This window comes from Chiloscyllium punctatum, chromosome 8 (assembly GCF_047496795.1).
Source record: "Chiloscyllium punctatum isolate Juve2018m chromosome 8, sChiPun1.3, whole genome shotgun sequence".
Classification (NCBI taxonomy): domain Eukaryota; kingdom Metazoa; phylum Chordata; class Chondrichthyes; order Orectolobiformes; family Hemiscylliidae; genus Chiloscyllium; species Chiloscyllium punctatum.
Window position 1 is genome coordinate 94,266,615 of NC_092746.1, and position 14,979 is coordinate 94,281,593.

At 43.9% G+C, this 14,979-nt stretch overlaps 1 protein-coding gene across 1 annotated transcript in view; it reads left to right on the plus strand.

Moving 5' to 3' along the window:
* The window catches only part of LOC140480767 (integrin beta-1-like), a 108,491-nt gene that overhangs the window by 75,883 nt on the left and 17,629 nt on the right, over positions 1 to 14,979 (plus strand). Inside the window, exons 13-14 of the mRNA XM_072576109.1 lie at positions 9,669 to 9,888; positions 12,786 to 12,991. Coding sequence (XP_072432210.1) covers positions 9,669 to 9,888; positions 12,786 to 12,991 — 426 coding nt within the window. The remainder of the gene's footprint in view (positions 1 to 9,668; positions 9,889 to 12,785; positions 12,992 to 14,979) is intronic.

Below are 14,979 nucleotides of genomic sequence, written 5' to 3' on the forward strand. Positions count from 1 at the left end.
GTCACTACAGGAAATGACATCACCGACCCATAGGGCGGCATGGTGGCTCAGTGGTTAGCACTGTTGCCTCACAGCACCAGGGTTCCAGGTTCAATTCCAGCCTCAGGCAACTGTCTATGTGGTGTTTGCACATTCTCCCTGTGTTGTCTGCGTGGGTTTCCTCTGGGTGCTCCGGTTCCCTTTCACATTCCAAAAATGTGCAGGTTAGGTGATTTGGCCATGGTAAATTGCCCATAGTGTTAGGTGCATTAGTCAGAGGGAAATAGGATAGGTGGGTTACTCTTCAGAGGGTCGGTGTGGACTAGTTGGACCGAAGGGCCTGTTTCTGCACTGTAGGGAATCTAATCTAAAAAAACCCAAACATATAAATAGAAAGCCGGAATCGTCAGCCATGCTTCATCAGGAGGCTCACTGAAGACGTTACCTAATAGGGTGACGAAACATCTGAACATGAACCTTCCAGCTTAGCAAGCAAACCAATATCCAGTATATGCAATATTTATGCACAAGCATGTCTTTTCACAATCGCAAATGGTGCCTTACCTCACCTTAGGTATCCTGAGACCAGATCCAACGGGATATCTTACCTCTCCCTAAGAGCAGAAATATCAAGCATCCTTTCAACCTTTGCCCCTTTCATCCCCTCACCCCTTCACCACACACACACACACCTCATGCAACCTAACCAAATTCCTCATCATCCTTTGCAATCCTCTATGAAAGAAGTGCCTGCTACCCACCACTCTTTCCCCTTCATGTATCATGCCAATGTATTAATTAACCACAAGTGCCCATTTGTGGGGAAAAATTGTAGTTTTATTTCTATAATTTCTATATTTTAGGTTACACTATATTAAGAAGAGTACTGATATTCATAAATGCGCATGTTTTTGACAGTGACACATCTTGACACATTAACACTTGTTGACACATTATGACACAGTTTAAGGCAACTTGACAGCTCTTGACAAATCGGGAAGTTTCATAATATTTATGCACTTTTCAAACACAACCTTCTCCAGTTGAGAGACTCAAACAATTCCACCTGACACCACCCACCAAAAGGATCCCTGATCCCAAGGTATGCTAGGAACATATCCACAAGGAAACTTCAGCTTTCCAGAGGGGTACCTTGCTATCAGAAAGACATGTAAAGACAAAAGATCTGCTCTTACCAAGTCTAATCTCGACACTCTAGATTCCCAACAACTGTGACTGCGAAATCCCCTTTCATTGGAGGTCTCTGGTCTTTTAAATGGACACCTACCTCCAGGATCTATGCATACACTAGCTATCAGCTGCTCCTGCAAAAGATGAGAGGTGCCAGGTTTGGATACAGAAATTGAAAATTCCTGAGCTCTGGGGTATATTTGCCTCAGTGGAGAGGGTCTCTGTTGTGGCAAAATTCCTGGCCAATGTTTGGATCTATGACTAAGTGCGTCATACAGAATTTTTTTATCTATCAGGACTGTTAGAAAAATGATATCATGATCACTGAAGCCAGTGCTGAACTGAGATGGGATTCACAAAGGACATTGTGAAACTTGAAATGGGTTCAGAAAAGATTTACAAGGATGTTGCCAGGGTTGGAGAGTTTGAGCTACAGGGAGAGGCTGAATAGGCTGGGCCTGTTTTCCCTGGAGCATCGAAGGCTGAGAGGTGACCTTATGGAGATTGATAAAATCATGGAGGCATGGATAGGGCTATTGGGAAAGGTCTTTTCCCTGGGGTGGAAGAGTCCAGAACTAGAGGGCATAGGTATAAAGTGAGAGGAGAAAGATTTAAAAAGGGTCCTAAGGGGCAACCTTTTCATGCGGTGTGTGTATGGAATGACCTGTCAGAGGAAATTGTGGAGGTTGGTATAATTACAACATTTAAAAGGCATCTGGATGGTACATGAATAGGAAGGGTTTAGCCAAGTTTTGCCTAATGGGACTAGATTAGTTTAGGATATCTGGTCGGCATGGACAAGTTGGACAGAAGCATCTGTTTCCCTGCTGTACATCTCTATGACTCTATAAACCTCTGAATTTGTTGTTATATTTCACTTGATAGATAAAGTTAACAGATACAATGGGTGTAGGGGTTATTGCACTGATCTGTGGAGCAGGGTTGTCAATGTAGGTTTTACGCCAAGAACTCTTCACACATTGTCCCTGATCTCAGTGACCTGAAGAAACCTACTGTGATTAGCTGTACTTGTCTAATCTCGTTTTCAAAATGGTATTCATAAAGTGTGAGAGAAAAGGACAGTTTATTTGATTTGCTGTCATTCTTGGGGGCCAGGGGTGTGTGATGTTGGTACAATAAAGCAAGTATTTCAGGCACACTGAAACTAGGAGAAGTTTTCCCATTCCAAATTTGCAGTAATGGAGATTTTTTTTGATCGGTGCTGTCAATTCCACAGGCACAGAATGAGTACAGAGAAGTTGAAATATTGGGTGAACAGGTTTTAATTCTGCCTGATTACTTCAGCCCACACATCTTACTTGTTGAAGCATTGACACACAAATAGTATTTAATCTATATTCCAATTTGCTTCAGAATGTCAGGTTTATTTGCCTTCAGAACACTGTGTGGAGTCTGTGCATTCTCTCTGTGCCTGCATGGTTTTCTCTGGGTGTTCCAGTTTCCCCCCAAAGTCCGAAGATGTGCGGTTTAGGTGGACTGGTTATGCTAAATTGCCTGTAGTGTCGAGGGATGTGTAGATTAGGTGAATTAGCTATGGGAAATGCAGAGTTAAAGGAATAGAGTAGGGGGTTTGGGTCTGGGTGGGATGCTCTGTAAAGAGTCAGTGTGCACTTAATGGGCTGAGTGGCCTGCTTCCAAACTGCAGGGATTCTATGATTCGAGTCCGTTTTGAATGAGAGTGAGGGGCTTCAGATGATTTTTGTTTCAATGTTTCCAATGCATTTTTAGAATTGTGATGTCAGTTTCATGAATCCTGGAAACAAGTCCTGTATTTTTCTTCATATAGTCTATATTTTTGGGATAATCTTTTGCAATTGGCTCAGTAAGGAAGATTTAATAAAATCCATTTATTGGTCAGTTTCTCTTCAAAAATTCCAAGAGTAGCCCTTTATTTCAGCTGCGACAATGGAGGAAGAATGAGAAAGGAACAGGCAGGAAAATGAGTATGAGAAAATATTTTTCCAGCCAAAATATCATGGTCTATACTCTAGGGAGTCCTGATGGGCAACAAGCTATGATGACGTTAATGGTGGAAATTAATTTGGACTTGCCCCAAATGTGTGTTCTTAAAATTGGTACAAACTGAAGTAATTGATGCCCAGCAAACCAGAAGACACCAAGGCTAAAATGCAGACATCCACATTATTCCACCAACCATATCTACATTCCATGAAACTAACCCTGAGGAACTGACCCCATAGTCTCTGTTAGTATCAAGTTAGTTACAGAGCTGAGCTATCTTTGTTTATTTCATAAATTTACTTTATTCATAAAACATCTCTTTGTGTGTGTGTGTATATATACTGGACAAATGCAGTTCGGTTCTGTATATGATTAGGTTCCCTACAGTGTGGAAACAGGCCCTTCAGCCCAACAAGTCCACACCAACCCTCCAAAGAGCAACCCACCCAGAACCATTCCACTACATTTACCCTTGCACCTAACACTCCAGGCAATTTAGCCTGGCCAATTCACCTGACCTGCACATCTTTGGACTATGGGAGCAAACCGGAGCACACCCAGGCAAACACAGGGAGAATGTGCAAACTCCACACAGACAGTTGCCTGAGGCGGGAATTGAACCCGGGTCCCTGGTGCTGTGAGGCAACAGTGCTAACCACTGAGCCACCGTGCCGTATATCAAATGAATGAACATTGGACTAAGATTCTATCCAAAAAATACCCAAAGACCTCTCTTATACATTTAATGCTAATATTTACATATATTTGAGGCACTAAGAGGGTCCAATAACTGAATGGACCCCCATTTACCTTCAGCAGGAAGACCTCAGGCAGTGGTCTTTCCCCGCTACACCTTGGCAGCAACTGCTCCAAGCTTTCATGTATCCCCCAGCATGCCGTCCTGGACCTTGGAGTGTTCCCATCTGCAATACTCAGTCGGGGGTCAACTTCTTGCTCTGGAAGACCAACACATGTCAGGCAGACCAAAGAGCATCTTTCACCGAATTAATGGTCCTCCAGGTGCAACTGATGTTTATTTCAGTGTGCTTCCCAGGGAACAGGCTGAAGAGGACAGAGTCCTGTGTCCCTGTGCTGCTGGGAATAAACCTCAACACAAACCATTGCAACTTACTAAGTACCCTGGTTTTTTTTTAGGGTAAGGATTTCCTATTTCTTTATCAGTGTCTGGCTAAAAAATTATTTTTTTTTTGTTTATCTATTAATTGGTTTTTTAGAAAAAGACCAAAGCAGAGAGGTATCAGAAAGTATTTTAACTCAAACCTGTACAAAGTAATAAAGTAATTAACTAAGCAGAGATGGCTGGTCAGGTGGTGTGCTGTAGCTGTATGATGTGGGAGCTGGCTGATCCCATTGTGAATGGCAGTGACCATATCTGCAGCAAGTGTTAGTTGCTGGAAGAACTCTGGATCAGAGTTGATGATCTGGAATCTGAGCTTCAAACACTGCGGCATATCCGGGAGGGGGAGAGTTACCTGGACACTTTGTTTCAGGAGGCAGTCACACCTGGGAGATTAAGTAATTCACATTCAGTTAGTGATCAGGGACATCAGAGTGTGACTGTAAGTGAAGCAGGTAGGGGAAACCTGAGTTCAGGAGTGGAGGAGCCTCAGCCCTTGATCTTGTCCAACAGGTATGAGATTCTTGCTCCCTGTACGGATGAGGAAAAGGGCTCTGGACAGGATGAGCCAGCTGACCACAGCACCATGGTGCAGAAGGCCATTCAAGAGGGGGGAGCAAAAAGACAAGTAGTTGTTATAGGGGATTCTATAATTAGGGGGACAGATAGTATCCTTTGCAAGCCGGATCGGGAGTCTCGCATGGTGTGTTGCCTGCCCGGTGCCAGGGTGCGGGACATCTCCGACCGGCTTGAAAGGATATTGGAGCGGGAGGGGGAAGATCCAGTTGTTGTGGTCCAAATTGAGACTAACAACATAGGCAAAGCTAGGGTGGAGGACCTGTTTGGGGTCTATCAAGCACTAGGAAGGAAATTGAAGTACAGGTCCTCAAGGGTCATAATCTCCGGATTACTGCCCGAGCCATGTGCCAATTGGCATAGGGATAAGAAAATTAGGGAAGTAAACATGTGGCTAAGGGATTGGTGTGGGAAAGAGGGATTCCACTTCATGGAGCATTGGCATCAGTTTTGGAACCGGGGGGATCTGTACCGTTGGGACGGTCTTCACCTGAACCGATCAGGTACCAATGTTCTAGTGAAGAGGATAAATAGGGTGGTCAGTAGGACTTTAAACTTCTGAGTTGGGGGGAAGGGAAAGTGAAAACAACAGGGAGTATGGAGTTAAATGGGAAAGATAAGCGGCAAGATAGCATATGTGCAGGCAGATTTAAACTTGAGACAGACTAGGAATGCAGCAAAAAGGAAGGATAACTTAGGACATCTTATGACTTCCAATATCTCGAATGATAAGAAAGTTAGCATTAAGGCACTTTACCTTAATGCTCGTAGCATTCGTAACAAAGCAGACGAACTAATGGCACAGATCATCGTGAATGATTATGATGTGGTAGGCATCACAGAGGCGTGGTTAAAGGGGGGTCAGGACTGGCAGTTAAACATCCAAGGGTTTTCAACTTATCGAAAAGACAGGGAGGTGGGCAGAGGGGACGGGGTTGCCTTGTTAGTTAAGAACAAAATTAAATCTATGGCACTGAATGACATAGAGTCGGATGATGTGGAATCTGTGTGGGTGGAATTGAGGAACCACAAAGGCAAAAAAACCATAGTGGGAGTTATATACAGACCTCCTAACAGTGGTCAGGACCAGGGGCGCAACATGTACCGGGAAATAAAGAAGGCATGTCAGAAAGACAAGGTCACGGTGATCATGGGAGACTTCAATATGCAGGTGGACTGGGTAAATAATGTTGCCAGTGGATCCAAAGAAAGGGAATTCATGGAATACTTACAGGATGGCTTTTTGGAACAGCTTGTCATGGAGCCCACAAGGGAGCAGGCTATTCTGGACCTAGGCTATGTAATGAGCCAGACTTTATAAAAAATCTTAAAGTAAGGGAACACTTAGGAAGCAGCGATCATAATATGGTAGAGTTCAGTCTGCAGTTTGAAAGAGAGAAGGCAAAATCGGATGTAATGGTGTTACAGTTAAATAAAGGTAATTACAGGGGCATGAGAGAGGAACTGACAAAATCGACTGGAAGCAGAGCCTAGTGGTGAAGACAGTAGAGCAAAAATGGCAGGAGTTTGTGGGTAAAATTGAGGACACAGTACAGAGGTTCATCCCCAAGAAAAGAAAGATTATCCGGGGAGGGATTAGACAGCCGTGGCTGACAAAGGAAGTCAGGAAATCTATCAAAGAAAAAGAGAGACCCTATAAAGTGGCCAAGAGCACTGGGAAATCAGAAGATTGGGAAGGCTACAAAAACAAACAGAGGATAACAAGGAGAAAAATGAGGAAGGAGAGGATCAAATATGATGGTAGGCAAGCCAGTAATATTAGAAATGATAGTAAAAGTTTCTTTCAATACATAAGAAACAAACGACAGGCAAGAGTAGACATTGGGCCACTTCAAACTGATGCTGGGAGCCTAGTGATGGGAGAGAAGGAAATAGCAGGAGAACTTAATAAGTACTTTGCATCAGTCTTCACAGCAGAAGACATGAGTAATATCCCAACAATTAAAGGGAGTCAGGGGGCTGAGTTGAGTATGGTTTCCATTACAAAAGAGAAAGTGCTAGAAAAGCTAAAAGGTCTTAAAATTGATAAATCTCCTGGCCCCAATGGGCTACATCCTAGAGTTCTTTTTTTTAGATTACTTACAGTGTGGAAACAGGCCCTTCGGCCCAACAAGTCCACACCGACTCGCCGAAGCGTAACCCACCCAGACCCATTCCCCTACATTTACCCCTTCACCTAACAACACAGGCAATTTAGCATGGCCAATTTACCTAACCTGCACATTTTTTGGATTGTGGGAGGAAACCGGAGCACCCGGAGGAAACCCACACAGAGACAGGGAGAATGTGCAAACTCCACACAGTCAGTGGCCTGAGGTGGGAATTGAACCCGGGTCTCTGGCGCTGTGAGGCAATAGTGCTAACCACTGTGCCACCGTGCCGCCCAAAACAGTTCTGAGGGAGGTGGCTGAGGAAATAGCGGAGGCGTTGGTTGAGATCTTTCAAAAGTCACTGGAGTCAGGGAAAGTCCCGGATGATTGGAAGATCGCTGTTGTAACCCTCTTGTTCAAGAAAGGATCAAGGCAAAAGATGGAAAATTATAGGCCAATTAGCCTAACCTCGGTTGTTGGTAAAATTCTAGAGTCCATCATTAAGGATGAGGTTTCTAAATTCTTGGAAGAGCAGGGTCGGATTAGAACAAGTCAACGTGGATTTAGTAAGGGGAGGTCGTGCCTGACAAACCTGTTGGAGTTCTTTGACGAGGTGACAAGTAGGTTAGACCAGGGAAACCCAGTGGATGTTATCTACCTAGACTTCCAAAAGGCCTTTGATAAGGTGCCACACAGGAGGCTGCTGAGCAAGGTGAGGGCCCATGGTGTTCGAGGTGCGCTACTGGTATGTATTGAGGATTGGCTGTCTGACAGAAGGCAGAGAGTTGGGATAAAAGGTTTTTCTCGGAATGGCAGCCAGTGACAAGCGGTGTCCCGCAGGGTTCAGTGTTGGGGCCGCAGCTGTTCACATTATATATTAATGATCTGGATGAAGGGACTGGGGGCATTCTAGCAAAGTTTGCCGATGATACAAAGTTAGGTGGACAGGCAGGTAGTACTGAGGAAGTGGGGAGGCTGCAGAAGGATCTAGACAGTTTGGAAGAGTGGTCCAGGAAATGGCTGATGGAATTCAATGTGAGCAAATGCAAGGTCTTGCACTTTGGAAAAAAGAATACAAGCATGGACTACTTTCTAAATGGGGAGAAAATTCGTAAAGCCAAAGTGAAGGAATCTGGGAGTGCTAGTCGAGGATTCTCTAAAGGTAAACATACAGGTTGAGTCCGTGATTAAGAAAGCGAATGCAATGTTGTCAATTATCTCAGGAGGGTTGGAATATAAAAGCACCGTTGTGCTACTGAGACTTTATAAAGCTCTGGTTAGGCCCCATTTGGAGTACTGCGTCCAGTTTTGGTCCACACACCTCAGGAAGGACATACTGGCACTGGAACGTGTCCAGCGGAGATTCACACGGATGATCCCTGGAATGGTAGGTCTAACATACGAGGAACGGCTGAGGATCCTGGGATTGTATTCATTGGAGTTTAGAAGATTAAGGGGAGATCTAATAGAAACTTACAAGATAATACATGGCTTGGAGAGGGTGGACGCTAAGAAATTGTTTCCGTTAGGTGAGGAGACTAGGACCCGTGGACACAGGCTTAGAATTAGATGGGGTAAATTCAGAACAGAAATATGGAGACATTTCTTCAGCCAGAGAGTGGTGGGCCTGTGGAATTCATTGCCACAGAGTGCAGTGGAGGCTGGGATGCTAAATGTCTTCAAGGCAGAAATTGATAAATTCTTGATGTCACAAGGAATTAAGGGCTACGGAGAGAATGCAGGTGAGTGGAGTTGAAATGCCCATCAGCCATGATTGAATGGCGGAGTGGACTCGATGGGCTGGATGGCCTTACTTCCGCTCCTATGTCTTATGGTCTTATGGTCTTATAACTTTTTGCGAGCAGCTTCAAGACCAGTTAAAGTATCACACAGACCTGCTGCCCTTGGAGGAGTAGCTCCTGGAGTGCTAAACTGTCACATCTTACTTTTACTCATAGCAAGTTGCTTTACTGGTCATGAGACCATGGGTTTAGGGACTGCAACATTCCATTAGCTTCCCGCTAACAGTATTTTTTGTTCCATGTTTATTTAGTCAGTTTTCTTAATGCTTAAACAACCTTTACGAAGGTTGAAGTATACAGATATAGCACTGATAGCCATTCTGATTGGTGAAATTTACTTCAAAAGGAATTCTTACATGACAGCCCCCTTGCTGTATTTGGTATCCTTTGGTCATTTCCCACACTATGGTGCTGCTACTGCACAACATGCTTACCATCTAAAACAGCAATCACTGCAGGAAGTATGTTTAAAAATTTCAGCTGGATAGAAAGTTTGGAGTGTATCTGAATGAAACGGGGTTGAAAAATGGCAGGCACAGTGGCACAGTGGTTAGCACTGCTTCCTCATCGTGACAGAGACCTGGGTTCGCTTCTAGTCTTGAGTGGAGTTTGCGCATCCTCCCTATTTCTGCATGGATTTCTATTGGGTGCTCCAGTTTCCTCCCTCAGTCCAAAGATGTACAGGTTAGATGGATTGGCCATGGTAAATTGCTATACTGTTTGGGCACATTAAGGCTAGGTGGATTAGCCATGGTATATGTGGGTTACGGGCATGGAAGACTGTGAGTCCGGGTACAGTGTGGTTTGGAGCAGACTTGATGGCCTGAATGGCCTCTATCTGTATTGTAGAGATTGCATGATTCTAACCTTTTTGACTTCTGGTTGCAGGAAATGGCATTTGCCATTGTGGAAAATGCGAGTGCCTACCTACTTTTACAGGCAGTGCCTGTCATTGTTCAATAGATATGGATTCATGTAAATCACTGAATGGACGGATATGTAATAACAAAGGAATATGTGAATGTGGTCGGTGTAGATGCACAGAGGGGTTCACAGGACCAACATGTGAGCACTGTCCAACTTGTTCTGGTGTCTGTACGGACCTTAAGTAGGTATTCTGTCAATTATAACGTATGTGATGGCTGATTTATTTCTCTGACAAATGTTTGTATTCATCAAATAGGAAGTAATTTGATAATTCTTTTGATTTCGAGCCCATGTATCATTAGCTCCTTTTCTGTGATAGATATTAATAACCTGTACCAGAAATTTTGAAGCCCATGGCCTTTTTCCTGTCAGGAGCAGCGTGAGACAGAGCAGAGGTAACATTGGAGACCAGCAGTGACCATAACTGCCTTACATTTACCATAGCCATGGAGAGGGAAAGAAGCAGTTACCATGGGAAGATATTTAATTGGGGAAAAGGAAATTATGACGCTATCAGACAGGAGTTGGAAAGTACAGACTGGGAGCAATTGTTCCACAGAAAGGGCACAGACATGTGGAGACTGTTTAAGGAGCAGTTGTTGCGAGTGATGCACAAATTTGTTCCTCTGAGACAGGCAAGAAGGGGTAAGATTAAGGAGCCTTAGATGACGAAAACAGAGGAGTTTTTCATCAAAAGGAAGAAGGCAGCTTACGTATGGTGGAGGAAGCAAGGGTCTAGCACAGCTTGACAGGATTACAGGCTTTCTAGGAAGGAACTCGGAAATGGACTGAGGAGAGCAAGGAGGGGGCACAAAAAAGGCTTGGCAGGAAGGATAAGGGAGAATCCAAAGACATTTTAGTCATACGTGAGCAATAAGAGAATGATCAGGGAGAAGGTAAGGCCGGTCAGACATAGTTGTGTATCTGAGCAGATTGGGAAGATTAGGAAACCCTAAATGGAAAGATTAAATGAATTAAAAGCCCTAAATGAGGTTTTCTGCTTCGGTTTTCACTAAAGAAAAGGGACCTTGTTGTGAATGAGAACGTTGAGGAGCTGGGAGGTAGGCTTGAACAGATCAAGTTTCCTGATGAAGGGCTTTTGCCCGAAACGTCGATTTCGAAGCTCCTTGGATGCTGCCTGAACTGTTGTGCTCTTCCAGCACCACTAATCCAGAATCTGGTTTCCAGCTCTGCAGTCATTGTTTTTACCTCGTTGAACAGATCAAGATTGAAGAAGTTGATGAGCTGGAAATTTTGGCAAACGTTAAGATTGATAAGTCCCCAGGGCCAAAGTAGATTTATCCTAGGTTACTCTGGGAAGCGAGAAAGGAGGTTGCTAAACCATTGGTGAAGATCTTTGCTTCCTCACACTCCACAGGAGTCGTCCCAGAGGATTGGAAGGAGGTGAATATTGTTCCTCTTTTCAAGAAGGGTAATAGGGAAATCCCTGGCAATTACAGACCAGTCAGTCTTACATCTGTGGTCAGCACAGTTTTGGAAAGAATTCTGAGGGTTAGGATTTATGACTATTTGGAAAAACATAGCATGATTAAAAGCAGTCAGCATGGTTTTGTAAGGCGCAGGTCATGCCTCACAAATCTTATTGAGTTCTACGAAGAGGTGACGAGACAGGTCAACTAAGGTTGTGCAGTGGATGTGGTGTACATGGACTTCAGCAAGGCATTTGATAAGGTTCCCACGGAAGGCTCAATCATAAAGTCAGGAAGTATGGGATACAGGGAGATTTGGCTATCTGGATTCAGAATTGGTTGGCTGACAGGAGGCAGAGAGTGGTTGTAGATGGAAAGTATTCTGCCTGGAGGTCAGTGTTGAGTGGTGTCCCGCAGGGCTCTGTTCTTGGGCCTCTGCTCTTTGTAGATTTTATCAATGACTTGGATGAGGAGGTTGAGGGGTGGGTTAGTAAGTTTTCCAATGACACAAAGGTTAGAGCTCCATTGATAGTATCGAGGACTATTGCAGGCTGCAGCATGATATAGAGAGAATGCAGAGCTGGGCTGAGAAATGGTAGCTGGAGTACAACCTGGATAAATGCGAAGTGATGCATTTTGGAAGGTCGAACTTGAATGCTGAATATAGGATTAAAGACAGGATTCTTGGCAGTGTTGAGGAACAGTGGGATCTTGGTGTTCAAGTGCATTGGTCCCTCAAAGTTGCCACCCAAGTGGACAGGGTTGTTAAGAAAGCATATGGTGTTTTGGCTTTCATTAACAGGGGGATCGAGTTTAAGAGCCACAAAGTTTTGCTGCAGCTCTATTAAACCCTGGTTAGACCACATTTAGAATATTGTGTCCACTTCTGGAAAAATGCAGAGGCTTTCCAGAGGGTACAAAGAAGGTTTACCAGGATGCTGCCTGGACCGGAGGGCTTGTCTTACATAGAGGGTTGACTAGGCTCGGACTTTGCTGTTTGGAGAGAAGGAAGAGGAGGGGTGACCTGATCGAGGTATACAAGGTAATGAGAGGCATGGATGGAGTCGATAGCCAAAGACATTTCCCCAGGGCAGAATTGACTGCCACGAGGGGTCATAGTTTTAAGGTGTTAGGAGGAAGGTATAGAGGGGACGTCAGAGGTAGGTTCTTTACTCAGAGAGTTGTGAATGCATGGAATGCGTTGCCAGTGAGAGTGATGGAAGCAGAGCCATTAGGGACATTTAAGCGACTGCTGGACATGAACATGGACAGCAGTGAATTGAGAGGTGTGTAGGTTAGGTTACTTTATTTTATTTTAGATTAGGAATAATCCTCGTTCCAACATCATGGGCCAAAGGGCCTGTTCTGTACTATACTTTTCTATGTTCTATGTTCTATGTTCTAACTCACTCGAACAAATATATCTGACTGACTTAACAGCAAATTCATAAGTGTCATTTTAACAGGCTGAAATGTATCTGAATCATATGCTCCCGCGAATTCCAAAGATTGTGCTTTGACATTGAAGAGATCATTTCTGATTTTCACGGCCCTGGCGAGTGACTTCCTCGGCAGGAGGGCAAACATAGAAAGATGCCCCTTATGTTTGTGCTGGTTTAATCCAACCTGCATCTTAACTCTTTTACAGGGACTGTGTCCTGTGTAAAGCCTTTAAAAAAGGACCCAAGAAAGAAATCTGTGATCAGTGTGGGTTTGAAGTAACTCTAGTGGATCATCCAGATGAGTTGCCACAATCGCTTTGCAGGTTTATGGACCCGGACATCGGCAACTTCTGCTTTTCATATTTTTTTAACAACCAGAATGTTCCAGAAGTTCATGTTGTTAAAATCCCAGGTAAGTCTTTATTCATGAACCACAGGGATGTGTTTATTTTGAATCTACAAAATTCAAAGATTTGTTTAGTTATGTCATGTTGTTTTTGGAACAAACGAAAGACAGTTCCTGGAACGAAGTTTGCTTTAATGCTCTTTAATATACGTTACCTTTTGGGATTTGTCATGGGGTGAAGTGCTGCATTCTTGAGGTTGATGTATGGCAGAAGCCACAGACTGGAGACCTTTGGAGGTCACATACAAAGTTGAAATCAGTATTTTCAACAATGTTCATGCATCTCATGTCAAAATTACAAACAGATTCTCATGTTTCAACTTGCAATTCATCCACCAGTGAGAATGACAAGCTTCGCTGCTCTTCCATCCTCTCAAAATTCAAAGAAACTAAGAGTAAGAAATGTAAGATTTGCAGCAAACAGGCTGGGCTTTGTATAGCAGATTACCAGGATTTACAGTGCACAGGCCACTCTGATTACAAGCTTGACTTAGAGTCAATTATGGCATTGTTGGAAAATGTTATTGATAACAAGGGAGCAAAATGGGGACTAAGTGCAGTAGCCCGTCGAGAAAGTGCCATTGAAATGATGCTGTATGTTTAACCATGTTCATTAAATGGAATACAAGCTGCATGCCAACTTCATGATGACAATATTTTGAAATGTTTTTCGCATTCACTGCTTGTGGGCACAGGCACACGGAGATACGCAGGGGAATGACCAAGAGTGATTAGTTAACTTTTAGTATAATATGATACATTCCTTCCTTTGTGGTAGCCATTATTTTTAACCAAGCTAATTTTCTGATGGTTAGTGATGGAGCGAAGGCAAAATGTGGGGCTGTTGGTGACTGGGCAATTGGAGTTGCACTTATTGATGTGGCATGGCTAAGTTCTTCACCAGCAATTGAACTGGCAAAAGCTTGTGTTGGTGTCCTCCTCGCTTCCCTTTATCCTTTTCTTCTCTCCCTTTTCCTGCTATTTAGAGTCATCGAGTCATAGAGATGTACAGCATGGACACAGACCCATCGGTCCAACCCGTTCATGCTGACCAGATAGGCCAACCCAATCTAGTCCCACCTGCCAGCACCCAGCCCATATCCCTCCAAACCCTTCCTATTCATATACCCATCCAAATGCCTCTTAAAAGTTGCAATTGTACCAGCCTCCACCACTTCCTCTGGCAGCTCATTCCATACATGTACCACCCTCTGTGTGAAAAAGTTGCCCCTTAGGTCCCTTTTATATCTTTCCCCTCTCACCCTAAACCTATGCCCTCTAGTTCTGGACTCCCTGACCCCAGGGAAAAGACTTTGTCTACTTATCCTATCCATGCCTCTCATAATTTTGTAAACGTCTATAATGTCACCCCTCAGCCTCCGATGCTCCAGGAAACACAGCCCCAGCCTGTTCAGCCTCTCCCTGTAGCTCAGATCCTCCAACCCTGGCAACATCCTTGTAAATATTTTCTGAACCCTTTCAGGTTTCACAACATCTTTCCGATAGGAAGGAGACCAGAATTGCACACAATATTCCAACAGTGGCCTAACCAATGTCCTGTACAGCCGCAACCCAACCTCCCAACCCCTATACTCAATACTCTGACCAATAAAGGAAAGCATACTAAATGTCTTCTTCACTATCCTATCTACCTGTGACTCTACCTTCAAGGAGCTATGAACCTGCACTCCAAGGTCTCTTTGTTCAGCAACATTCCCTAGGACCTTTCCATTAAGTGTATAAGTCCTGCTAAGATTTGCTTTCCCAAAATGCAGCACCTCGCATTTATCTGAATTAAACTCCATCTGCCACTCTTCAGCCCATTGGCTGATCTGGTCCAGATCCTGTTGAAATCTGAGGTAACCCTCTTCGCTGTCCACTACACCTCCAATTTTGGTATCATCTGCAAACTTACTAACTGTACCTCTTATGCTTGCATCCAAATCATTTATGTAAATGACAAAAAGATTTGTCAAACTCCTCTTCTTCATCTG